Genomic DNA, 26,545 nt, shown 5'->3' on the forward strand with positions numbered 1-26,545 from the left:
GCAAGTTACATTTCTTTGCCCAAAACCATGTGGGTTGTTTCCATTTATGGCATTTCCGTTTTACTGTTCAACACCAACTGATGAATCTGGCACTTCAAGGCAAGCAACAAAGGAGTTGAATCTGGCACACTGGACCAAGTTCAACTTTATAGTATTTTACACTAAAATAAAAAAAAGGTATGAAGTAGCCACGTGCCATCGGCTGCAGTGACAATGTGCAGCAGACATAGAAAACTTTCCTGTCACACAAAACAAACTTACTGCTGCAAAATTGGGACTGATAGATTTGTCATTGAAAGCGAGAGAAATCAAGCGACAAAAAAGTGAGCAAGAGAGAGCGCAAGGGAGAGCCCTGGAAGTACAGAGAGAGAAAGATGAGAAAAGACTCCGTGGCGGAATGAGACAAATGAAAAAAAAGGTTGCATTGTGGTCTTTAAATTTTGTTAGCTAGTTTGTTTTTCCATTCAAGTTGAACTGAAGCCACAGCAGACAGACCTAAGGGGGGAGAACATACATTATTCTAAGGTTCAGACCGACTGTGCTAATAAAACTAAGTAAATCTCAGCTGACTAGCAGATATAAATCCTACATTTTTGTTTTCATATTCTTGAAAACACTGCAATCAACAGCTAATAGAATAAACTGTTTATTTGGTTCTTTTTACTTCACCCAAAATATATGACGCTGTCTGTAAAGATTAATTCTATATTTATTTTCTCTCTGATGAAATGTAATGAATCTATTAACAATCTGAATGTCACAGGAATTCAAGCATGCAATAAAAACCAGAAAAACAAACATTCTTTTAAAGGCCTTAACCCATAGTCATGAGGTCATAGGTGTTGGGTCTGACAGTAGTGATTTAAAGTGGGTATTTTCCATAAAGCCTACTTTTAGCCTACTCTGAGGCAAATCTATGTCCATTTGTCCATTGATTTCCCATACTATCCAAGCACCAGTCCATTCAAGTCATTGAGCAGGACAATGCTTTAAGACAGATTGTGTGTCAATCCCTGAGATCTGACCATCTAAAAGTCTTTCACACAAAAAGTCACAACAATAAAAAAAAGTCTAATCCTCCCCCTTTCTTTTCAGAGCTTCCTCTTCTTCGCTTTCTTCTTCCGTCTCTTCTTGGCCAGGTAGTTAGTGAAGAGGTTAGTCTCCCTATCGTCTTCATCCTCTTCCTCCTTGTACCAGGGTCCCCAAACCCCTCCGTTAAAGTTAGGGTTGGAGCGGGAGTCTTTAGCCGGGTAGCGCACCGGGATGGCCGTCCTATTGTACTGTGCTAGCCTCAATAGCATCTTCTTCACTATGTGTGGGTAGTGTAGTGACAGGTCCACTCGTTCATAGGGGTCTGCTGTGATGTTGAACAGCCAGATGGACTTTCCTCGGTCCCAGCGGATGCGTTCGTTATGCCAGCGGTTGGTCAGAAGTTGACTGGAGAACGTCTGCGGAGGGACCCAGTCGCTGTAGCCCGGCACCCCAGTAAGGAGCTTCCAGTGACCGACCCGGAGGGCGGCACGGATGGCCGTGTTCCAGAGGCCGTAGCCGGCCTTCCAGGATCCATTCTTGGCCTTAGTGTAGATAGGGTCAATGTTGTGTAGGATGTCCTGTCGGGGGGACGGACGGCCCTCGCTGATGGCCTCCCACACGTCGTACCCGTCCAGGTTGAGGTCTTCGTCCAGAGTCCCCTCCCCCAAGGACACCAGGGTGGGGAACCAGTCCGTGATGTGAATCAACGCCCGACATTGGGTCCCCTTGTTCACAAGCAGGGGACTATGGACGAAGCCTACGGCCCGGATGCCCCCCTCCCAGTAAGTTGCCTTGCTCCCCCTCAGTGGCCAGTTGTTGCCCCCGGCCATGGGCTGGCCCCCGTTGTCTGACGAATACACTATCACTGTATCGTCATAGAAACCGTAGCGCTTTAGCGCCAGCGTGAGGTTGTGGATGGCCTCGTCCAGGCAGGACACCATGGCGGCGTACTTGCGACGATGTAAGTTAGGGATGGACTTGTAGCGCTCCAGGTAGAGAGCGGGCACCTGTAGCGGGGAGTGGACCGCCTGAAAGGCCAAGTAGAGGAATAAGGGTTTTTGAGGGTTGTGGTGAGCCAGGATGTCCACAGCTTTTTGGGTGAACATCAGGGTTGAGTATTGGCCCCTATCTTGTTCCCAGGCCGCCTCCTCCCCTTCATAGAGATCATAGCCACACATGCCAGGACCGTCACATTTATAATGGCTATAGTAATCACCGCTACCCAGCAGGGACCCAAAGAAGGTGTCGAAGCCACGCTGGGTGGGCATGCAGCCGCGTTTGTAGAAGCCCAGGTGCCACTTGCCCACCATGTGGGTGGAGTAGCCCGCCTGCCGGAGTTTTTGTGGTAATGTGACGTTCTCCAGGGGCAGACAGTTGGCCTGGGTGGGCCGGATGACCGAGTGCTGGAGGCCCGTGTGGATCTGATACCTGCATGGGACACAGAAGAAATGGTGTTAGTCAAATCAACCAATCAAATGTTATCTATTACCTTTTTTTTCACAAAGAGAAAGCCAAGGCGACAGTGGCTAGGAAATACTTCTAGTTTATCTAAACATTGAGAAGAACCAGTGTTTTAAAAAAAAAAGACCATCCTCATCTGGCTGGCCAGAGTATCCAAAACAAGTCACACATCATAAAGCATTTGCTTACATTTACAGCTAAATATAATATAGTTGCAGTATTATGTCATGACAAGTTCATACAGACGCCGCCATGACTCTGCTGTGGTGTTTGGACATTTCCTACCTCCATTTTTTTCTACGCTTGAATTGTAAAGGAGTTTCATGGCATATGATGTGCACACAAATTGCTCCGCGTAGGGAAAATAAGCTATACTGGATGAGAATATTTGGACAAATTTCAACACGCTACTGTATACATTTCCAATAAACTAAACCAAACTCTCCCAAGGTTCTGGTAAATCCATTTAAAAGTTCATGCAGTTCAAGTTTCTAAAACAACAATGAATCCTTTCACAGGCCATTTAAATGCAATGAGACAGCACAGAAAACAGCTTTGCATAACAGATTACACCCATTATGCAATCTAATTGTAATTACAATGGACTTAGTCCAAAGCAAACAGGTTTAAAATGACAGTTGACTGCTTGGGCTAACACGGGCCGGCAACCAGAGAACATAGTGATGCTTGACAGGAGATGTCCAAGAGCAATATGCCAGAGGATGTCGTGGTAATAGTGGTGGGTATCTGGGGGGCGAAGAGTGTCAACACGGAAAACCCATCATTCAAAGAGTCAAGGCAAGCCAGGAAACAAGAGTTGTGACCTGAAACTAACGATGTTCCTAACTTTCTATATTGCGACGGCCATTTTGGCAACGATTGAGACGGAAAAGAAAGCGCCGAATTGTGTCGACTTTGCCTTGGTGTCTCCACGAGGCCGGTGTTATGAGAGTGACAAGAGTCTTTGTGTAGAACAGACCGGAGTTCCCGAAAAAGGACCACCTGCCTATTGTCATGAGCAAGGAAATAGTCAACAATCAAAAAGTCCAGAGATAATCGTTCCCCTAGTGGTGACGATCAAACCCCGGACAAACCAAAGTTACTGTGTGTGCAGTATATCTGTTGACACAGCTACTGCCTATGTACACACGTCTTATTCTGAAAGCATCTCTTTGTGCTTACAGAGTACCTAAAGCCAGTCGGTGATTGTATTTGGCAGTGGGAATAAGGTCTGTTTCGTCATATCAGACCATGTAAATACTGCAAACGTTGGTTTTAAAATTGAGCACTTAAGTCTCGGGAATGTAATCAAGGAAGGCACTATTCTGTTAGTAATGTGAAGTCAAAAGCTGCACCTACCTTAATGTACAATGACATAGTGACTGATTCCTGGCGAGGTTACCCATGCACGACCCAGGGAGCAACAAAGCTAGTCTTTTTTTTAAAAAGCAGGTCCTCCGATGTCTCGAGGTGACGGCCCGTCTTGGCTCAGCAGCCTGGGACGTTGGGACGGTCTCGGTAGTAATTACGTCCGACTCTCCTGTGCTGCTTTTGGACGGAGAAAGCCAGGCTACCTCAAATCCATCATCGTCCTCTCATCCCTCTTTCTCTCCTGCTGCCAGTGGCAAAACAGGCAACCACTCACTGCGGCGAGGTAGAGAAAATAAGAAGTTGGTGTGCACTTTGAAAAAAAGAAGGAGGCTTTGGCTAGAGGGAAGCCAAGAGGTGGACAATCAAACCTAAGGCTTCCTTAGCAGGGTCTATACTCTTCACAGCGGTATTGCAAGCACTCCAGCTCTCTGTGCAGAGTCACTCCTGGGGATCCAAATCTATGCTTTTCATGTGGAATTATACCTCCCCTCACACAAAAACAACCCATGCTTACACAGAGTATGTACATGTACGCACGCGATCCCCTCCACACAGCACAGCTTGGCTGGTCATCGTCCTACGCTTGAAGTCATTGGTCGGTGCTCCTGGTTCAGTTTGGGCTAGGTTTACGATGTGTAGGATCTGCAGGTTAAAGCGGCGGGAGTTGATTTTTAAACTTTTCCACGGCTCCCCCCCAAAAACACTCGCTTATTCACACTTGGACACAGCCCTGTGCAGGTCTTTGCATGCGTTTTTAGCATACTGCATCTTGGAAGTGCAAATACTGTGGAGTACACACTACAGTAACACCTTGCCCTTGACTTAACTTTAATAATTTTAAAAAACATGGACTGGCCTAAGTGTTTTAGGGAAACTGGCTAATAATTCCCTTGAGAAACTGAAAGTTAGAAATGCTGTTGAGTTGATGAAGCACAGGGACGTTCTAAGAGGTTTTAGACTTAATTGGTTATTCCCTGAGGTACATGTAATTCACTTAATACTGTCACACAATATTAAACGGTCAGACACAAGCTGAACAGTCTGGAAAATGGCATAATGATTGGTGTGTGTGTGTGTGTGTGTGTGCACAAGCTGTGTTTGTATGTGTAAAGCCGCTATGTGCGTATGTTTGTAAGCTTATTTGTGCATGTGTGTATGTCTGTGTGCTTGTTTGTATGCTAAAATGACAGAACATGGTTTTGCTAATGAACCTCGGGAGAGGGTAATGGCGTAGTCTCTCTGGCAGTCCAGAACTCCCTACCATACAGTATTCTATGCCTCAGGAGTCAGTCAGGTGGGAGGACCATCTTACTGAACAGATCTTTCTCCTCCTACTACAATTCACCGCGTGGGAGATGTGTCTCAATGAACGCTGCACAGTCGCTGTGGTAGTAAAATAGCGTTGTTTACAACACACCTCCCACTGGGCACACACACAGGTGAATCAGCGCCGTTTCCACGTCATTTCAATTCAATTACGTTGAACCTACATGGACCAGACGTTGAATTGACATCTGTAGCCAGTGTGCTGGTGGCAGTGTTGTTGTTTGGTCCCATCGCCAGCAGACTGTAGTGGAGTTACATGCAACACGCAGGGATAGAGTCATAAGTAGAGTACATACACCCAACATCTGGCATGCAAAACCTAAAGATCCTCTAGTGTCTTTTGAAAGGAGAATGACTGTTGAATATGGGTTAACCTTTTACTGCAGTGGGCTAAAAATCAGGGTCACACAAGAGTTGTTCTTGGTAGTCTTAAAACACATTTACTTTGAAAACACACACACACACACACAGGCTTACAAAAAAGGAAGACGCCTGTACCATGTCAGATATAGAGCGTCCCAATATTACACATCACAAAACCGTTAAGTATAAAAGTACGTACAAGTATAAAAACATTTAATAAAACACTCCACTAGGTCATTTTGACTGCAAGAAAGGCCTACGTAGGTCTGAATGGCTCCTAGGATTCTTCATGTTTAAAAAGTGTTTTATTTTACCTTTTTAACTAGACAAGTCAGTGGGAACACTGCCTTATTCAGGGGCAGAACGACAGATTTTTACCTTATCAGCTCGGGGATTCGATCTTGCAACCTTTCGGTTATGAGTCCAACGCTCAAACCACTAGGCTACCTGCCACCCCACTAGGCTACCTGCCACCCCACTAGGCTACCTGCCGCAAACAAGTGAAGTGGGGCAGTTTAAAATGCTATATAAAAAACTTTAAGGATGTAAGATTTAATATGTTAGTGAATCAGAATTCATCTTTGAGGATAGAATAAATGGGAAATGATAATCTAACGCTAACCATTCAGTGGGGCACTACTACGGGATCTGGGATGAGAACCAGATTGTGTGTTGCTTTCACGTGGGTCTGGGATGATCACGTCTCACCAGTTAGTGGTCTGAGTAGGGGCCTCTCAAAATCGCCACGCCACAACAAAACACACTGGGGGGGGGGGGGGGGAGATAGAGGAAACATTGTTGCCCTGGGCGATCATTAACTGGATCCAATATGGATCAAATTAACTAATATAGTGATGGAAAAAAATAAGCCAAGGGAAAAGCAACATCTGTCTTTGGGTAGAGACCAGAGAGACAATCAAGCAAGCTCTTTTGGTGGTCCATGGTGGAACTTGGCGCCGAGCGCGTAGGCTTTGACTAGAGCTGAATCTGAACCCCAATTGCCATTATATAGTCAGTGACATACGTTGAAGTGAACTCAGACTTCACAACTGCAGATAATAAATATGCAGAGAAAACTTTTAGTTTCCATCTACATGCCATCTCTGTTTAGCACTTTTCACAAGCAATTATACGTCCATGTTTACTCTCTTCATTTGCCCATAAATGTCTATAAAAAAAAAGTGCTGTTTCTGGAGGGTTTTCTGCTCCATTATATTCATTCTCAGCCAGACGTGGACCAGCTTGTATACATTCCACCGGCGTATAAGATTAGATTTTCCATTCCTTCAAACTTCATTTGTTTTTATTTGTCCAGCTTCGTATTAAAAAGCCAAGGATTGAAATCTGGGATTGAGAGGAAGGGACAATGTCTCCCTGAGGGCAGATTTTTCTTCAGATTTTTAAAGCCACACAAAATCACAATGCAACAACACAGTTGGAAAAAAAGGACAGATGCACGTCAGAGCTGTGTGTGTGTGTATATATATATATATAATATAAGAGTCTCTTATGTGTTCATCCGAAAGGTAGAGTGTGCGTGTGAAAGAGAGCAAGTGTGTGTGTGTGTGTGTGTGTGAGCGCATGTGTGTTTCTGCGAGTGCATATGCGTGTGACTGCACGAATTCATCTACGTATGAGAGAGTGTGTAAATTCACCATATAATCCTAACCCTCCAGAGAGTCTTATGGGATGCTGGTGCTCACATACCAAAAGGTTACAGGCGTGTAATGAGAATGTCACGCTACGCAGTCTCTCATCCCTAAACAGATCAGTCATCTAAAACAAAAGCTCTTGACGTGGACTGGAATTCAAAAGTATCCTGGTCTAGACCTATGACATTTCAAGGGAATGGGTCATTGGCCTTGAATTTGTGTGGGTCTTGAGTGGTTGAAGGACATTTCTGCTTTCTAGTCTTTATGGGCCCGTAAAAAATAAAAAGAATAATGACTGCAGTAGTGAGCGTATTCAATGTGCCTCCCACCCTGTCGTATACAGCCCGTTTACAGACCCTCATTACCATCTTATGGCACAAGCTCATGGTTCTTCCCTACTTTAAGTCCATATCAACCAAATTACAGTACAGCCACAATCTCAAAACACCCATTGTAAATCACACTAGCTATCGCCCTGGTTTACTTTTACACAACCGCTGGGCCGCTAGGCCAACAAATCACAACAAGACATTAAAACACAACTCAACAAGTGCAGCTTGCAATCACAGAATCCCACAAGGCACAACGGGGATACCACTACTAGGCTACACAACCACTGGGTTCTAGGCCTATACCAGGTTTCAAACCATCACTATCCCTGGGCCTGGGCCCGTCTCCATGTGCCAACCCCACGGAACTGTTCCACGTCCTCCCCACATATGGTTTGAATAAGCAGCCTCTCCTCGGCTCTCGAAAGCTAATGAAATTTAGCCTTGGAGCGGTGTGGTTCCCTCGCTTATTCCCTTCCTCCCTTTCGACTTGACCCGACTGCACCGCCCCTTCAATCGCACTTCTGCTGCGCCCTCTTTGGCACTCGTCCTCTTTAACCCATCCAGGACTCAAAACAGTATAGATTCCCAAGCTCTTATCCAGACCCTCCCTTAAACCTTCATTCCCTTATTCACACGTTGGTCTTGCTTCACATATCCACAGGTTCACTTCGTCAACCGACCCAGTATGCATTCGCTCTGCAACCCAGCGTGCTGGGATGGAGTGAGTGTACAGGGTGAAGGAAAGGGTAGAAGGTGCAACAGAGTGAGTGTACAGGGTGAAGGAAAGGGTAGGAGGTGCAACAGAGTGAGTGTACAGGGTGAAGGAAAGGGTAGGAGGTGCAACAGAGTGAGTGTACAGGGTGAAGGAAAGGGTAGGAGGTGCAACAGAGTGAGTGTACAGGGTGAAGGAAAGGGTAGGAGGTGCAACAGAGTGAGTGTACAGGGTGAAGGAAAGGGTAGGAGGTGCAACAGAGTGAGTGTACAGGGTGAAGGAAAGGGTAGGAGGTGCAACAGAGTGAGTGTACAGGGTGAAGGAAAGGGTAGGAGGTGCAACAGAGTGAGTGTACAGGGTGAAGGAAAGGGTAGGAGGTGCAACAGAGTGAGTGTACAGGGTGAAGGAAAGGGTAGGAGGTGCAACAGAGTGAGTGTACAGGGTGAAGGAAAGGGTAGGAGGTGCAACAGAGTGAGTGTACAGGGTGAAGGAAAGGGTAGGAGGTGCAACAGAGTGAGTGTACAGGGTGAAGGAAAGGGTAGGAGGTGCAACAGAGTGAGTGTACAGGGTGAAGGAAAGGGTAGGAGGTGCAACAGAGTGAGTGTACAGGGTGAAGGAAAGGGTAGGAGGTGCAACAGAGTGAGTGTACAGGGTGAAGGAAAGGGTAGGAGGTGCAACAGAGTGAGTGTACAGGGTGAAGGAAAGGGTAGGAGGTGCAGAGTGAGTGTACAGGGTGAAGGAAATGGTAGAAGGTGCAACAGAGTGAGTGTACAGGGTGAAGGAAAGGGTAGAAGGTGCAACAGAGTGAGTGTATAGGGTGAAGGAAAGCGAGATGTACAAAGAGAGAGCGACAGCTCAGTGAAGCCACATGGGGATGGGTGAGTGAGCGGGGAAGCTGGACGACTGTGGACAGTCTCTGCATGGGGTCTGGAGAAGTGGAAGGTGAAACTCGACTGGGGCGAGAGGGCAAAAAGGGGGGGGGGGGAGTAGCTCTGTGCAAATAATAAACCACGGCTCTGCCTGCGGTTTGTTAGAGTTACAACTTACAGCGCCTTGACACCAAGACAGCACAGTGTTTGGTTTTATGAAGCTGCCCTTATCCACATTGGTGATGTCCTCCATGCAACCCAGAAGCCACTGTGGGGCACATTCCTGATCATTTGTTTGTTGATGGATGGAGGTTCATCAGCGATGTGGGCCTTTGATAGCTAAATAGAATGTAGCTTTACGCCGATTCCACCGGAGTCATCCCCCGTGGGAAGTAGAAAGAGAGGAACAGAGAGAGACTGATAGATGTGTGTGAGAGAGAGAGAAAAGAAAGCTTTTCAGGAGACGGAGGGGAGGGGGGGAAAAAAAGGTATTCTGGCTATTTTCTCAATCGTTTTTATTCAGACTAGTCACATAAATCTTTATAAAAAGCAGTGCGTCTGAGAATGTAATAGTGAATTTAGACTACAGCAAGGAGACATAATTCAAGTCAATTTTAACACTACCTGACAAACAGCTGTGAGGTTATGAAGTTTCCAAAGTTCTGGCAAAAATTTAATCAGCTGTCTTTTATGAATGCCTAATTCCACATCCGTGTACTAAACACCTTTGACAGAGGCCACACATCAGCTCTGTCCGGACACGTTTTGTCGTCATGTCTCTCAAGCTGTGAAATACGCACATCTTTGATACTACCGGGTGTGTTTACAAAACTTTCAGAAAAATGTCCTTTGTCCCCAACCTCCTTGTCTAGCAGAGAAGTTATTTCAGAGAACCTGGTCTTGAGCACCATCCATTGTCTCATACCCATTTCCACAGACATAGTCCACATTCTTAGACTTTAATAAGGAGCGCCATAACCGCTGCCAGGTCAATGCAACCTATGCCCTTTCCTTGGTATAACTCCTCACTTTTCCAGGAGTGAATTACTGAGTAGTACAGTGAGAGTTCATGGGGTTTGAAGAGCCTAATAAGTCAAGGGCTGTTGTTGAACTTGGGAGGCAAATGCTCAACTGAAGCCTCAAAATGGGTTTTTTTCTGCCGCTGCCCTGAGGAAAACCAGAGGTCGAGGTGCTTCGATTCAGAGTTGCCGTAGCAATTTGGGGGGGGGGGGGGGGGGGGGGGGGGGTTACCTTTGTACTAACAGCAGCAGCACAAATGGGGTTCACTTGTCTGTCTCCATTACTGACCCCATAACTTTCTCCTCTCTCAGTCTAAATAACATCATGGTTTTTTCTGCATAGAAAACTATTGGGCAGGTCGCTTAAGGGTATTTTCAGGCCGCCTATGTCCAAACAGTAAAAATATATCATTTTCGGGATGGAACATTTGAGTGTAAACTTATATTAAAGTATGTATTCGAGAACTAACAATCAACTAAATAAACAGCCTGGTCTCAGACTAGATGTAAATATCTGAAACACTCAAATTAGTATGATATGTAACCATAGCAAGCGTAACATAAAACAGATGGTTACTTAAGGCAAAAACAAAAGTATGGTGGTTGATCAGGGTGGGCGTGTAATGTGAATGTGGAGAGGTGGGACAAAAGTCGTGAGTTTGAATCTCAACACGGACAACTTTAGCATTTTAGCTAATTACTTAAATGTTTTGCTACTTTGCAACTAGTTAGCATGTTCGCTAACCCTTCAACTAACACTTTTAGCTCACCTTTTAACCTAACCGTAACCCATAGACTAGCTAATGTTAGCCAGCTAGCTAACGTTTGCCACCTAGCTAGAATTCACAACATAACATACATTTAGCAAATTCACAACATATAATACAAATTGTAATTCGTAACATATCATACGAAATGGAGTGTCTCGAATTTACACACAGAATATACAAAATGCTCTGAGACCAGGTTGAAATGAAAGCTCGACAGTCAGGGAGAATCAAAAATCAAGAAGTAAAATGATGTGTTCAGGGGTATTTCTGTCCTGGTATGGGGCCCCCGTTGATTTTATTATAACGTTTGAGTCACTCAGATAGCATAAGACACGGCAAAATGTGTAGTAATTGCAGAAAATTCACTTTAAAACTGCAGTTTTTCTCTCAGCCTCATGGCCCACAGGAGGGCCTTTACAATTTTAAACGGAGTTTAATGAGGTGAAGACAGAAATACATTTTTAAAGAAAGCTGTGATTTCAGTGGCTGGGTCAGTCTTGCATGCTGCCACCACCTGATCTCTGCAAATGAAGGACCTGAGGCCAGAAGACAGTGGGCGCTTGTGTGTGAAGGATCAAGTCTGGGCCTCTCTCTGGTATCCACGGGTTGCATTAAAAGCAAAAGGGAGAGTGGTTGAGTGGGACAGACAACATTTGACCTGGCCATCTCTAATCCTGCACAACAAGCAGAGTGGATTGAGTCGATTCTGGAAAACCCTCGCGACTCAAAAGACCATTGTCACCATCACAACGATCGCTTCTCTTTGTAGGACCAGTGACCGGAATGATAGTGTGTGGGCATGGTAGTAGGAGGAGGGGGCCCAGCGGGGTTGAGAGAGATTGTGACATTTGTACAGACCTACTCCTGGACTAAAAAGCACATTGAAATGGAGAGTGCTAACGCAGTCCAGAAAGAGGCTTTTATCAGCCTTCATGCAAGAGTATTTTCCACTGAAAAGGCTCAACAACAGCTCTTACTATGCAAACACAGCAGATGAAAAAACATGGTAATACATTTATTTCTCACCAGAATAACGCACTCACCTCGTCCCTGCAATGCCCAGTCAGTGGCAGTGCCATAAGGGGGAGGGAAAAGGAGGAAGAAATGGCTGATATTACCTCGACTTGAACTTCATTACCATACATGTCAACATGCCCTGGGATATCTGGATATTTTGACCTGTCAGTCCCCTTCAGTCCCCTGGGTAGAACTTAATATTTACGAGGCAAGACAACCTGTCCATCTAGAGACAGTTGAGAAAGAAAAGAAAAGAAAAAAACATTTTCAAACTACAGCCCTCTGGTGTATAGCTGTGGTTTACAATTGGGGCGCAACAATAACAACTGGAATTTAAAATTGAGCGTGTGTGTGGCAAGGGGTCAGATTCCGTTGGTTGCCACGCTAACCAGCCCAAAACCCCCCCAAAAACAATTACGCCTCAAAAAAAGGGACCCTAAGCAGCGAGCAAAAGTTTAGAGATCACAACAACCACCCTTTCAGCACGATATTCAAGTTACTATATTGCAGGCCACAAAAAGGGGAAAGGCATTGACATCTTGACATTTTAACAGCCCTATAGAATGGATCATGGGACAGACATCTGCTGAAATCCCACCGCAAGGCATGGAAGGGAAATCCAGTCTGGTCCCTCCAATATACAGCACATAGCAGTACCGTAGCTCTCCTCACATTTCTATCCATTAGTAAACACACACACACAAAGGGCCCCTAATCTCCTCTTTGGAGGACACCCTTCTATTTGAAAACATAGATTAAAAAAATAAAAAAATTCAACACCACCACTCTTGCAATCATCCTTTCAGGAGTAGCCTGGTAACAACTGTATATACACCGACATTTCCATATGTACAACACGGGTGGGTGGAGTGGGCATCATGGGAGACACTTTTTTTTTTTTCCATAATTTGCCAGAAGAGGTGCCCAGGAACCTTTCCGTTTCAGCAGACACTATAGGCGCAACTGAACTACCACATTTACATAAGTACTCAGACCCTTTACTCTGTACTTTGTTGAAGCACCTTTGGCAGCGATTAGACTCGAGTCGTCTTGGGTATGACGCTACAAGTTTGGCACGCCTGTATTTGGGGAGTTTTTCCAATTCTTCTCTGCAGATCCTCTCAAGCTCTGTCAGGTTGGATGGGGAGCGTCACTGCACAGCTATTTTCACGTCTCTCCAGAGATGTTTGATTGGGTTCATGTCCAGGCTCTGGCTGGGCCACTCAAAGACTTGTCCCGAAGTCACTCTTGGCTGTGTGCTTAGGGTCGTTTTCCTGTTAGAAGGTGAACATTCGCCCCAGTCTGAGGTCCGGAGTGCTCTGGTTTTCATCAAGGATCTCTGTGTACTTTGCTCCGTTCATCTTTCACTCAATCCTGACTGATCTCCCAGCCGCTAAAAACATTCCACAGCATGATGCTGCCACCACCATGCTTCACCGTAGGGACGGTGCCAGGTTTCCTCCAGACGTGACGCTTGGCATTCAGGCCAAAGAGTCTAATTTTGGTTTCATCAGACCAGAGAATCTTGTTTCTCATGGTCTGAGAGTCTTTAGGTGACTTTTGGTAAACTCCAAGCAGGCTGTCGTGTGCATTTCACTGAGGAGTGGTCTTGCCACTCTACCATAAAGGCCTGATTGGTGGAGTGCTGCAGAGACGGTTGTCCCATCTTCACACAGGAACTCTGTCAGAGTGACCATTGGGTTCTTGGTCACCTCCCTGACCAAGACCCTTCTCCCCCGATTGCTCAGTTTGGCCGGGCGGCCAGCTCTAGGAAGAGTCTTGGTGGTTCCAAACTTCTTCCATTTAAGAATGATGGAGAGCACTGTGTTCTTGGGGACCTTCAATGCTGCAGAAATGTGTTGGTACCCTTCCCCAGATCTGTGCCTTCACAATATCCTGTCTCGGAGCTCCAAGGACAATTGCTTTGACCTCATGGCTTGGTTTTTACTCTGACATGCACTGTCAACTGTGGGACCTTTATATAGACAGGTGTGTGCCTTTCCAAATCATGTCCAATCAATTGAATTTACCACAGGTGGACTCCAATCAAGTTGTATAAACATCTCAAGGATGATCAAGGGAAACAGGATGCACTTGAGCTCAATTTCGAATCTCACAGCAAAGGGTCTGAATACTCTAAGATCAATAAGGTATTTATTTTTAACTTATTTGCAAAAATGTCTAAAAACCTGGTTTTGTCTTTGTCATTATGGGGTATTGTGTGTAGATTGATGAGAAAACCCATTTAGGAATAAGTAACGTAACACAATGTGGAAAAAGTCACGGGGTCTCAGTACTTTCCAAATGCACTGCATCTGTAGCGTTTTCCTCTGTGGACCCAGACGGTTGCTATAGCGGCAGTTGCCACAAGGTGCTTATAAAAGAAACCGGGCCTTCAACAAGAAAAAGGGCAAGCGGTGCAGATTTAGAAGAACTAGTGGCTAGGAAAAACTCCTTAGAAGTGCAGGGACCTAGGAAGAAACATAGAGAGGACCCAGGTGAGAGAGTTGAAACAGCCGATTCAAAGCAGTCAATTGTTGCACTTTATATTGTGTGCGGTTGCATGCATTTGGGTGTCTTGAGAACACACCGTAACTGACGTCTGTCTGCATAGCCTTTCAAGTCACATTGCGCTTGCATGCAGACGTGGGATACTTCAAAGGGCTCTTCTGTTATGCTCCAGTGAAACACAGTCATAACGCTCCAATGGACCTTAGTCTCGAGCAATTTAGCCAACAATTAAGCCTCCCATTTTGACTATTGATCACCTCGCATGTATAGGGCAGGCTAATTAGTGGAAATAAGTAAATCAGTCTGAAGAAGACAATAACCATCCCCCCTGGGATGCAGGTGGAATGGTCACCTCTTGACTTTATAACACATTTATAACACTTTCACACACTCAGTGCATTGGCCCAGCCTGGTCTCATAGATTAGACATAACATAGTAAACATACATACGGGACACTGAAATGAGTTAGTTAGATACTTTGCAACTTTCCACTTGGCTACCCCTACCAACAGCTCTGTACCCCCCACAGCAACTTGCCCAAGCCTTCCCCATTTCTCCTTCACCCATATCGAGACAGCTGATGTTCTGAAAAAGCTGCAAAATCTGGACCCCCTACAAATCAGCCGGGCTAGACAATCTGGACCCTCTCTTTCTAAAAGTATCTGCCGCAATTGTTGCAACCCCTATTACTAGCCTGTTCAACCTCTTTCGTATCGTCTGAGATTCCCAAAGATTGGAAAGCTGCCGAGGTCATCCCCCTCTTCAAAGGGGGAGACACTCTAGACCCAAACTGTTACAGACCTATATCTATCCTACCCTGCCTTTCTAAGGTCTTGGAAAGCCAAACAGATCACCGACCATTTCGAATCTCACCGTACCTTCTCCGCCATGCAATCTGGTTTCCGGGATGGTTATGGGTGCACCTCAGCCATGCTCAAGGTCCTAAACAATATTATAACCGCCATCGATAAAAGACAATACTGTGCAGCCGTGTTCATTGATCTGGCCAAAGCTTTCGACTGTCAATCACCGCATTCTTATCGGCAGACTCAACAGCCTTGGTTTCTCAAATGACAGAGTTCAGTGTGTCAAATCAGAGGGCCTGTTGTCCGGACCTCTGGCAGTCTATGGGGGTGCCACAGGATTCAATTCTCAGGCTGACTCTTTTCTCTGTATACATCAATGTCGTCGCTCTTGCTGCTGGTGATTCTCTGATCCACCTCTACACAGACGACACCATTCTGTATACTTCTGGCCCTTCTTTGGACACTGTGTTAACAACCCTCCAGACGAGCTTCAATGCCATACAACTCCCCATCAGTGGCCTCCAACTGCTCTTAAATGCAAGTAAAACTAAAATGCATGCTCTTCAACCAATCACTGCCCGCCCGTCTAGCATCACTACTCTGGACGGTTCTTACTTAGAATATGTGGACAACTACAAATACCTAGGTTTCTGGTTAGACTGTAAACTCTCCTTCGAGACTCACATTAACCAATCCATCACAATCCAAAATTAAATCTAGAACCGGCTTCCTATTTCACGCACCAGCAGGTATATTTCACTGGTCACACCAAAGCCAATTCTTCATTTGGCCGCCTTTCCTTCCAGTTCTCTGCTGCCAATGACTGGAACGAATTGCAAAAATAGCTGAAGTTGGAGACATATCTCCCTCCTTAACTTTAAGCATCAGAGCAGCTTACAGTTCATTGCACCTGTACACAGCCCATCTGTAAATAGCCCACCCAACTACCCAACTTTGCACCCCAATATCTCTACTTGCACATTCATCTTCTGCACATCTATCACTCCAGTGTTTAATTGCTAAATTGTAATTATTTCACCACTATGGCCTATTTATTGCCTTAACTCCCTAATCTTACCTCATTTGCACACACTGTATATAGACTTTTCTATTGTGTTATTGACTGTACGTTTGTTTATTCCATGTGTAACTCTGTTGTTTGTGTCACAATGCTTTGCTTTATCTTGGCCAGGTCGCAGTTGTAAATAATTACTTGTCGTCAACTGGCCTACCTGGTTAAATAAAGGTGAAATAAATCAAATGTAAAAAACTACTTAGCATGTTATCTAACCCTTTCCCTAACTGAACATCTATCAACCCAAAGGTCGTGAGGTTGAATCTCACCACAGGCAACTTTATCATTTTAGCAACTACTTACCACTTTGCAAAGACGTTGCATGTTAGCTAACCCTTCCCCTAACGCTTTAACCAAACTCCTAAACTCAACCCTAACCTCTAGCCTTGCTAACGTTAGCCAGCTAGCTAAAATTATTGTATGTTTTGCAAATTCATAACATATATTGGAAAGAAATTCAAATTCATAAAATATCACACGAAATGGGTAATGGACATCCACAAATGAATACATACCATACGAAATGTAACATACTGTGTCATACTAAAATGAAGCGTCTCGGATTTACGTACAGAATAATACGAAATGCTCTAAGACCAGGTTGACTGACCACAACTGAATCCCCACGAGACAGGAGGTTCAACTCACCTGCCAGTCATCAATTGACTCCTGGAAGGGCTACAGAGAGGCTGAACGTAGTAATTCTCCAGTTTCACTCCCTGCGCTGCCAGCCTGTCCAGAGTTGGGGTTTTGATCTCGGACCCATGGTAGCCCACGTCCCGGAAGCCTTGGTCATCAACCAGGATGAAAATTATGTGAGGTTGAGTGGTCTTGTCACGATTACTCACTCGGTTCTGCGAATTGCCATTCCAATTCCCCCACGACATCTGATAGCCACATGTCAGTGAAGTAAACGCGAATAAACTCGCCAGGACACTGAAGATAAACATCTTCATCCCCGACGTTTACACTGCATCAAAAACCAAACCACTCCAATCATTGTTAGTCTGAGGAAAAATAAAATATATATATATAATTAAACGATCGTTGGTTTGCTACATTGCAACAAAGTTATTGGCAGTGGTTGTCATGGTGGACAACGAGCGAATGCGGTGGAGCGTTGCACATGTCCCGGTGTAGCAGCCCTTAGAAATTGTGTTAGCATTGTCCTCAATGGCCTGCTCTCATACTCTAGCCCGATGACAACGTTTGTGTTCAGTAGCCGACGAGAATAGCAGTCCAGTCCTTTCAAATGCTGCAACACGCGTGTTTGAAGTCCCCACCATTAAAACGTTCATACAAAGTTCTGCCACGCAAAACATCTTCCCGTCGGAATGCTCTATTCCTCGTTTGAAACGTGGCTCCTCTTACCAAAATCGTTGAATCAACTTCACTTAAAACTGTGTTGCATCAATCGCGAACCTCACTTGTGTTTCTTCTAGGACGTGAGAGATTTGACAGGTCCTTCTCTCTCAGCAACGAGTCTGTTTTAGAAACACCCGCTGCCAGCTGTAGGGGCTGCTCTTCCGTGTGTGTGCGCTCCTCGCACTCCACCATCAAAGTCCACACATTTAAATGGATGGGGGAGTACAAAGAGCATTTGGATCAACCTATTGATTGGGTTGTGACAGTGTGGATTATACAACGGGTGGGTATAATCCTGAATGCTGATTGGTTTAAACCGCATTCCACAAATTTCCGCTGGCTAAATCTATGACGTTTAATGCCCATTTCCATCTGATCACGCAATCCACAGTTTTATCAGCCCAGCCAGGCAATTTATAAACTTGATCTCCACTATAAAAAGCATTTAAAAAATCTTGAATCATTAGCTCATTGTTATGGATGTAGGCAAATAGAAAACAGTTCATGCAAATGAAGCTACTTTGCTGTTATTCTGGCTGCACTTTTTGACTTGACTGTAAATTAGCCGTAGTTGGCTAGCTAGCATACAAGGGATAAGAACATTGCCAGCCAGTATGGCAATGTAACATTTAAAACGAATGACTGTCGTGTCCATAGATTCAGAACAAAAGGACTGAATGACTATATGGTCTGCCCCTGGAGACAGTCACAACGTTTGTAATAACAGTGTTGGGGAGATAAATAATAATCTATTGCAAATGGAGGAAAACCATACGTGGTCTGTATTTTAATTTTAACATCTTTAAAACATAACAGTTGGAAGCATTCCATAATGCAGACTTCAACCAACACTCTGATGTCTAGATATGCCATTTATTTATGGAAGGCAATAACTCGATTGGATTTATAGTGGATGGGCATCTGTAGAGATTTGGACAGCTTTTTTCATTTGAAGATCATTTTTTTTTAATCAAAGAAAATTAAGTCAACCACTAATCTAGTCTGAAGGCTAAAACTTCCTGTTAGTCCAACATACAGGAACACGTGTCCTACTGCTTGATTATCCTATTGTATTTTTTTCCCTCTGGCTTACCTTATGGCTCATGATGAACTAGGCTACCTCTCCCAATTTAGGAGTAGACTTAACGTCAGAGAAAGGATTCATTCAGCTGAGGTTATTTAGTTCATTTTCTGAGGGGGAATAAGCAGTTGGTTAAACCAAGCAGTACTACGGAAGTAATCGTAGTATAAGTGGTGGGAAAAGTACTGTATTGTCATACTTGAGTAAAAGTAAAGATACCTTAATAGAAAATGACTCAAGTAAAAGTGAAAGTCACGCAGTGAAATAGTACTTGAGTAAAAGTAAAAAAGTATTTGGCTTTAAATATACTTAAGTATCAAAAGTAAAGGAATACATCATTTCTAATTCCTTATATTAACCAAACGAGACGACACAATTTTTTTGTTTGTTTAATTTACTGATAGCCAGGGGCTATCTCCAACACTCAGACATAATTTACAAATGAAGCATGTGTGTTTAATGAGTCCACCAGATCAGAGGCAGGAGGGATTACCAGGGATGTTTTCTTGATAAATTGGACCATTTTCCTGTATCGTGTCACGGATTCCCCCGGTACTGCTACTCATTCTGTTAACCAGTTCCCGGAGGTCGGACGTCACCGGCCTTCTAGGCTGCACTGAACTGTGTCATTACGCACACCTGCTTCCAATTCCTTACTGATTGTGTTTGTAGAAATTTGCCCTTTGTTTCCCCACTGGGCTGTCAATTATTGTTCCCATGTCCGTTGGTCGTGTGAGTATCTATGCGTTTACGCAGCCTGTGCTGTGTGTTTTGTGCATTGTGTATTACGGGTCTCATCCCGTGTCGTTCTACGAGTTTTACCCTCGCTCTTTTGTTTGGGTACATCCTACATTGTTTGGGTACACCCCCCCCCCCAAAAAAGTACTTACACCACTGCTTAGTATTATGATTCTCACTGAGTCTCATATAAAAAGTTGCGAGTTTGTGAATTGGGCCAGAGGTGTCTGGGGAGGAGGGGTGTGGTTGTGTAGAGTGTGTTTTTGTGCCTGTGTGTAAATAAAGGTCACTCAAACAGACAAGGACTTTCTATGATCCAGTGAGCATTAATTCATGGACCCACATAATTACCAAGTGAGAAGGTGTCTGCGACGTGAATTCATTTTCTGCTCTGCAAACAAGGTTGACCGACACCAACTAGGAGAATGACTCCGGAATGTCTACCAATCCAAGTTTGAATGTAGTGAGGCACAAACTGTGACTGTACCCACTCTCAGATGTACCTGAACAGGAGACCGTGTACGCTCTCTGTATATCTGACAAAACTGTTTCCTCTGTCACCATGGACTACAGGTCAAATGGGGTCTGGGTGAGAAAACCCTAGGCCCATTGAAGACCTCTACCTTGGACAGACACACAGGCAAAAGTCCATTTCATTTTGTTCCAAAAACTAAATGTTGCGTGTTACTGAACTTGACCAGGGGCCAAGAATGAAGTCGTCAGAGCCGTCATGTGTACTAAATGTCGATGAGAGGGGGATAAATCGCCTTGTCATTAAGGTTAAACCCCTGGAGTCTTAAAATCGCTGTGAAACTAATTCCTTGGAAAGAGGACTTGCAAAATTCTCCAATCTTCCAAAGCCAAGGGATTTTTCTGTATATATACACACACATACACACATACACACACACACACACACACACACACACACACACACACACACACACACACACACACACACACACACACACACACACACACACACACACACACACACACACACACACACACACACACACACACACACACACACACACACTCCTTGCATCCTGTGCCATTGCATCACCATCGTGGGTGGGTCCGGTCGGTCGATGAGTAATGTGACTCAGCATGAGGTCATAGGCCCTCCTTCATAGTTCTGACCTCTCAAAAGTGGATGAGTGGTTCATTGAAAACAACATCATCCTCTCTTTAAAGTGCAAATGCCCATGCATGTAGACCACCCCAAACTGACACTAGCAGACGCCGGGGACTGCCAACCCAACGTCTCTGTTCCAGGAACCAACCTCTCAGCACATTCCCACTGAGCTGTCTTCCTGCGTAATTGCCTCATTTTTGAGGTGACTCATTTTACAAGGCGTAGGGAGGGGAAGAGGGAAAGTCTTTTGATTTGTGGAAGTTTCTGGAATCGACCAGCCAACTTTGTGATCACTCTCTGTGCCCACTATTATAGACATTTACACGTGACTTCCTGCTTATAGAGGGCTGCAACGCCTATGGCCACATTGCACAGGTACAGTGTTAATATCTCCATACACTCAAAATGTTTTGACACTGAAATGACCCTTTTTGTTCGTAGTACAGAGGAGACCAATCTCCAAGTTGTCTCCAAGGTGTTGACATTGAAGTTACCGATAGGCCAGCTAATGACTGAGCAGGATCCACATGATCTAAGGCACCCACCCGACAGCACTGTAATTGTGTCAGACATGTCAGAGTGGGTTAGGGGGAAATACCAATGTGGCAAGTGGAGGTCCTAATGGGGATATTCTATTGTGCTGTAGATAACTATTCTATTGTGCTGTAGCTGATTCTTCTATTGTGCTGTAGATAACTATTCTATTGTGCTGTAGCTGATTCTTCTATTGTGCTGTATATAACTATTCTATTGTGCTGTAGCTGATTCTTGTATTGTGCTGTAGTTGATTCTTCTATTGTGCTGTAGATAACTATTCTATTGTGCTGTAGCTGATTCTTCTATTGTGCTGTAGTTGATTCTTCTATTGTGCTGTAGATAACTATTCTATTGTGCTGTAGATAACTATTCTATTGTGCTGTAGTTGATTCTTCTATTGTGCTGTATATAACTCTTCTATTGTGCTGTAGCTGATTCTTCTATTGTGCTGTAGATAACTATTCTATTGTGCTGTAGCTGATTCTTCTATTGTGCTGTAGTTGATTCTTCTATTGTGCTGTAGATAACTATTCTATTGTGCTGTAGATAACTATTCTATTGTGCTGTAGTTGATTCTTGTATTGTGCTGTAGTTGATTCTTCTATTGTGCTGTAGATAACTATTCTATTGTGCTGTAGCTGATTATTCTATTGTGCTGTAGTTGATTCTTCTATTGTGCTGTAGATAACTATTCTATTGTGCTGTAGATAACTATTCTATTGTGCTGTAGTTGATTCTTCTATTGTGCTGTATATAACTCTTCTATTGTGCTGTAGCTGATTCTTCTATTGTGCTGTAGATAACTATTCTATTGTGCTGTAGCTGATTCTTCTATTGTGCTGTAGTTGATTCTTCTATTGTGCTGTAGATAACTATTCTATTGTGCTGTAGATAACTATTCTATTGTGCTGTAGTTGATTCTTCTATTGTGCTGTATATAACTCTTCTATTGTGCTGTAGCTGATTCTTCTATTGTGCTGTATATAACTATTCTATTGTGCTGTAGCTGATTCTTCTATTGTGCTGTAGATAACTATTATATTGTGCTGTATATAACTATTCTATTGTGCTGTAGCTGATTCTTCTATTGTGCTGTAGATAACTATTCTATTGTGCTGTAGCTGATTCTTCTATTGTGCTGTATATAACTATTCTATTGTGCTGTAGCTGATTCTTCTATTGTGCTGTAGCTGATTCTTCTATTGTGCTGTAGCTGATTCTTCTATTGTGCTGTAGCTGATTCTTCTATTGTGCTGTAGATAACTATTATATTGTGCTGTAGCTGATTCTTCTATTGTGCTGTATATAACTCTTCTATTGTGCTGTAGCTGATTCTTCTATTGTGCTGTAGATAACTATTCTATTGTGCTGTAGATAACTATTCTATTCTGCTGTAGCTGATTCTTCTATTGTGCTGTAGATAACTATTCTATTGTGCTGTAGCTGATTCTTCTATTGTGCTGTATATAACTATTCTATTGTGCTGTAGCTGATTCTTCTATTGTGCTGTAGCTGATTCTTCTATTGTGCTGTATATAACTCTTCTATTGTGCTGTAGCTGATTCTTCTATTGTGCTGTAGATAACTATTATATTGTGCTGTATATAACTATTCTATTGTGCTGTAGCTGATTCTTCTATTGTGCTGTAGATAACTATTCTATTGTGCTGTAGCTGATTCTTCTATTGTGCTGTAGATAACTATTCTATTGTGCTGTAGCTGATTCTTCTATTGTGCTGTAGATAACTATTCTATTGTGCTGTATATAACTCTTCTATTGTGCTGTAGCTGATTCTTCTATTGTGCTGTAGATAACTATTATATTGTGCTGTAGATAACTATTATATTGTGCTGTAGCTGATTCTTCTATTGTGCTGTATATAACTATTCTATTGTGCTGTAGCTGATTCTTCTATTGTGCTGTAGCTTATTCTTCTATTGTGCTGTAGCTGATTCTTCTATTGTGCTGTAGATAACTATTATATTGTGCTGTAGCTGATTCTTCTATTGTGCTGTAGATAACTATTCTATTGTGCTGTAGATAACTATTCTATTGTGCTGTAGCTGATTCTTCTATTGTGCTGTAGATAACTATTATATTGTGCTGTAGCTGATTCTTCTATTGTGCTGTAGATAACTATTCTATTGTGCTGTAGCTGATTCTTCTATTGTGCTGTAGCTGATTCTTCTATTGTGCTGTAGATAACTATTCTATTGTGCTGTAGCTGATTATTCCATTGTGCTGTAGATAACTATTCTATTGTGCTGTAGCTGATTCTTCTATTGTGCTGTAGATAACTATTCTATTGTGCTGTAGATAACTATTCTATTGTGCTGTAGCTGATTCTTCTATTGTGCTGTAGCTGATTCTTCTATTGTGCTGTAGCTGATTCTTCTATTGTGCTGTAGCTGATTCTTCTATTGTGCTGTAGATAACTATTATATTGTGCTGTAGCTGATTCTTCTATTGTGCTGTATATAACTCTTCTATTGTGCTGTAGCTGATTCTTCTATTGTGCTGTAGATAACTATTCTATTGTGCTGTAGATAACTATTCTATTCTGCTGTAGCTGATTCTTCTATTGTGCTGTATATAACTATTATATTGTGCTGTAGCTGATTCTTCTATTGTGCTGTAGCTGATTCTTCTATTGTGCTGTAGATAACTATTCTATTGTGCTGTAGCTGATTCTTCTATTGTGCTGTATATAACTATTCTATTGTGCTGTAGCTGATTCTTCTATTGTGCTGTAGCTGATTCTTCTATTGTGCTGTAGCTGATTCTTCTATTGTACTGTATATAACTCTTCTATTGTGCTGTAGCTGATTCTTCTATTGTGCTGTAGATAACTATTATATTGTGCTGTATATAACTATTCTATTGTGCTGTAGCTGATTCTTCTATTGTGCTGTAGATAACTATTCTATTGTGCTGTAGCTGATTCTTCTATTGTGCTGTAGATAACTATTCTATTGTGCTGTAGCTGATTCTTCTATTGTGCTGTAGATAACTATTCTATTGTGCTGTATATAACTCTTCTATTGTGCTGTAGCTGATTCTTCTATTGTGCTGTATATAACTATTCTATTGTGGTGTAGCTGATTCTTCTATTGTGCTGTAGCTGATTCTTCTATTGTGCTGTAGCTGATTCTTCTATTGTGCTGTAGATAACTATTATATTGTGCTGTAGCTGATTATTCTATTGTGCTGTATATAACTCTTCTATTGTGCTGTAGCTGATTCTTCTATTGTGCTGTAGATAACTATTCTATTGTGCTGTAGATAACTATTCTATTGTGCTGTAGCTGATTCTTCTATTGTGCTGTAGATAACTATTCTATTGTGCTGTAGCTGATTATTCTATTGTGCTGTAGATAACTATTCTATTGTGCTGTAGCTGATTCTTCTATTGTGCTGTAGCTGATTCTTCTATTGTGCTGTAGATAACTATTCTATTGTGCTGTAGCTGATTATTCCATTGTGCTGTAGATAACTATTCTATTGTGCTGTAACTGATTCTTCTATTGTGCTGTATATAACTATTCTATTGTGCTGTATATAACTCTTCTATTGTGCTGTAGCTGATTCTTCTATTGTGCTGTAGATAACTATTATATTGTGCTGTAGATAACTATTATATTGTGCTGTAGCTGATTCTTCTATTGTGCTGTATATAACTATTCTATTGTGCTGTAGCTGATTCTTCTATTGTGCTGTAGCTGATTCTTCTATTGTGCTGTAGCTGATTCTTCTATTGTGCTGTAGCTGATTCTTCTATTGTGCTGTAGATAACTATTATATTGTGCTGTAGCTGATTCTTCTATTGTGCTGTATATAACTTTTCTATTGTGCATTAGCTGATTCTTCTATTGTGCTGTAGATAACTATTCTATTGTGCTGTAGCTGATTCTTCTATTGTGCTGTAGATAACTATTCCATTGTGCTGTAGCTGATTCCTCTATTGTGCTGTAGCTGATTATTCCATTGTGCTGTATATAACTATTATATTGTGCTGTAGCTGATTCTTCTATTGTGCTGTAGCTGATTCTTCTATTGTGCTGTATATAACTATTCTATTGTGCTGTAGCTGATTCTTCTATTGTGCTGTAGATAACTATTATATTGTGCTGTAGATAACTATTATATTGTGCTGTAGCTGATTCTTCTATTGTGCTGTATATAACTATTCTATTGTGCTGTAGCTGATTATTCCATTGTGCTGTAGATAACTATTATGTTGTGCTGTAGCTGATTCTTCTATTGTGCTGTATATAACTATTCTATTGTGCTGTAGCTGATTCTTCTATTGTGCTGTAGATAACTATTATATTGTGCTGTAGATAACTATTATATTGTGCTGTAGCTGATTCTTCTATTGTGCTGTATATAACTATTCTATTGTGCTGTAGCTGATTCTTCTATTGTGCTGTAGATAACTATTCTATTGTGCTGTAGATAACTATTCTATTGTGCTGTAGCTGATTCTTCTATTGTGCTGTAGATAACTATTCTATTGTGCTGTAGCTGATTCTTCTATTGTGCTGTAGTTGATTCTTCTATTGTGCTGTAGATAACTATTCTATTGTGCTGTAGATGACTATTCTATTCTGCTGTAGTTGATTCTTCTATTGTGCTGTAGATAACTATTCTATTGTGCTGTAGCTGATTCTTCTATTGTGCTGTATATAACTCTTCTATTGTGCTGTAGCTGATTCTTCTATTGTGCTGTAGATAACTATTATATTGTGCTGTATATAACTATTCTATTGTGCTGTAGCTGATTCTTCTATTGTGCTGTAGCTGATTCTTCTATTGTGCTGTATATAACTATTCTATTGTGCTGTAGCTGATTATTCCATTGTGCTGTAGATAACTATTCTATTGTGCTGTAGCTGATTCTTCTATTGTGCTGTATATAACTATTCTATTGTGCTGTAGCTGATTATTCCATTGTGCTGTAGATAACTATTCTATTGTGCTGTAGCTGATTCTTCTATTGTGCTGTAGCTGATTATTCCATTGTGCTGTATATAACTATTCTATTGTGCTGTAGCTGATTATTCCATTGTGCTGTAGATAACTATTCTATTGTGCTGTAGCTGATTCTTCTATTGTGCTGTATATAACTATTCTATTGTGCTGTAGCTGATTATTCCATTGTGCTGTAGATAACTATTATGTTGTGCTGTAGCTGATTCTTCTATTGTGCTGTAGCTGATTCTTCTATTGTGCTGTAGCTGATTCTTCTATTGTACTGTATATAACTCTTCTATTGTGCTGTAGCTGATTCTTCTATTGTGCTGTAGATAACTATTCTATTGTGCTGTAGATAACTATTCTATTGTGCTGTAGCTGATTCTTCTATTGT

At 42.6% G+C, this 26,545-nt stretch overlaps 1 protein-coding gene across 1 annotated transcript; it reads right to left on the reverse strand.

The window, feature by feature from the left end:
• Positions 1-640: 640 nt before the first annotated feature.
• Positions 641-17,895, reverse strand: LOC109906606 (arylsulfatase J). Its single transcript, XM_020504403.2, has 2 exons — positions 16,966-17,895; positions 641-2,460 (listed from the first exon to the last, which is right to left on the reverse strand). The coding sequence occupies exons 1-2, from the start codon at positions 17,271-17,273 to the stop codon at positions 1,092-1,094; spliced, it is 1,677 nt and encodes a 558-aa protein (XP_020359992.1). The 5' UTR covers positions 17,274-17,895; the 3' UTR covers positions 641-1,091.
• Between the last annotated feature and the right edge of the window lie 8,650 nt (positions 17,896-26,545).

This window comes from Oncorhynchus kisutch, linkage group LG16, assembly GCF_002021735.2.
Source record: "Oncorhynchus kisutch isolate 150728-3 linkage group LG16, Okis_V2, whole genome shotgun sequence".
In the NCBI taxonomy this organism is placed as follows: Eukaryota; Metazoa; Chordata; class Actinopteri; order Salmoniformes; family Salmonidae; genus Oncorhynchus; species Oncorhynchus kisutch.

Excerpts from the sequence above, each read along its gene's own strand:
- LOC109906606 (XM_020504403.2), bottom strand. The coding sequence starts at position 17,273 with ATGAAGATGTTTATCTTCAGTGTCCTGGCGAGTTTATTCGCGTTTACT. Across the intron at positions 2,461-16,965 it reads AGTCAATTGATGACTGGCAG|GTATCAGATCCACACGGGCC; the intron begins GTGAGTTGAACC and ends TGTCCCATGCAG.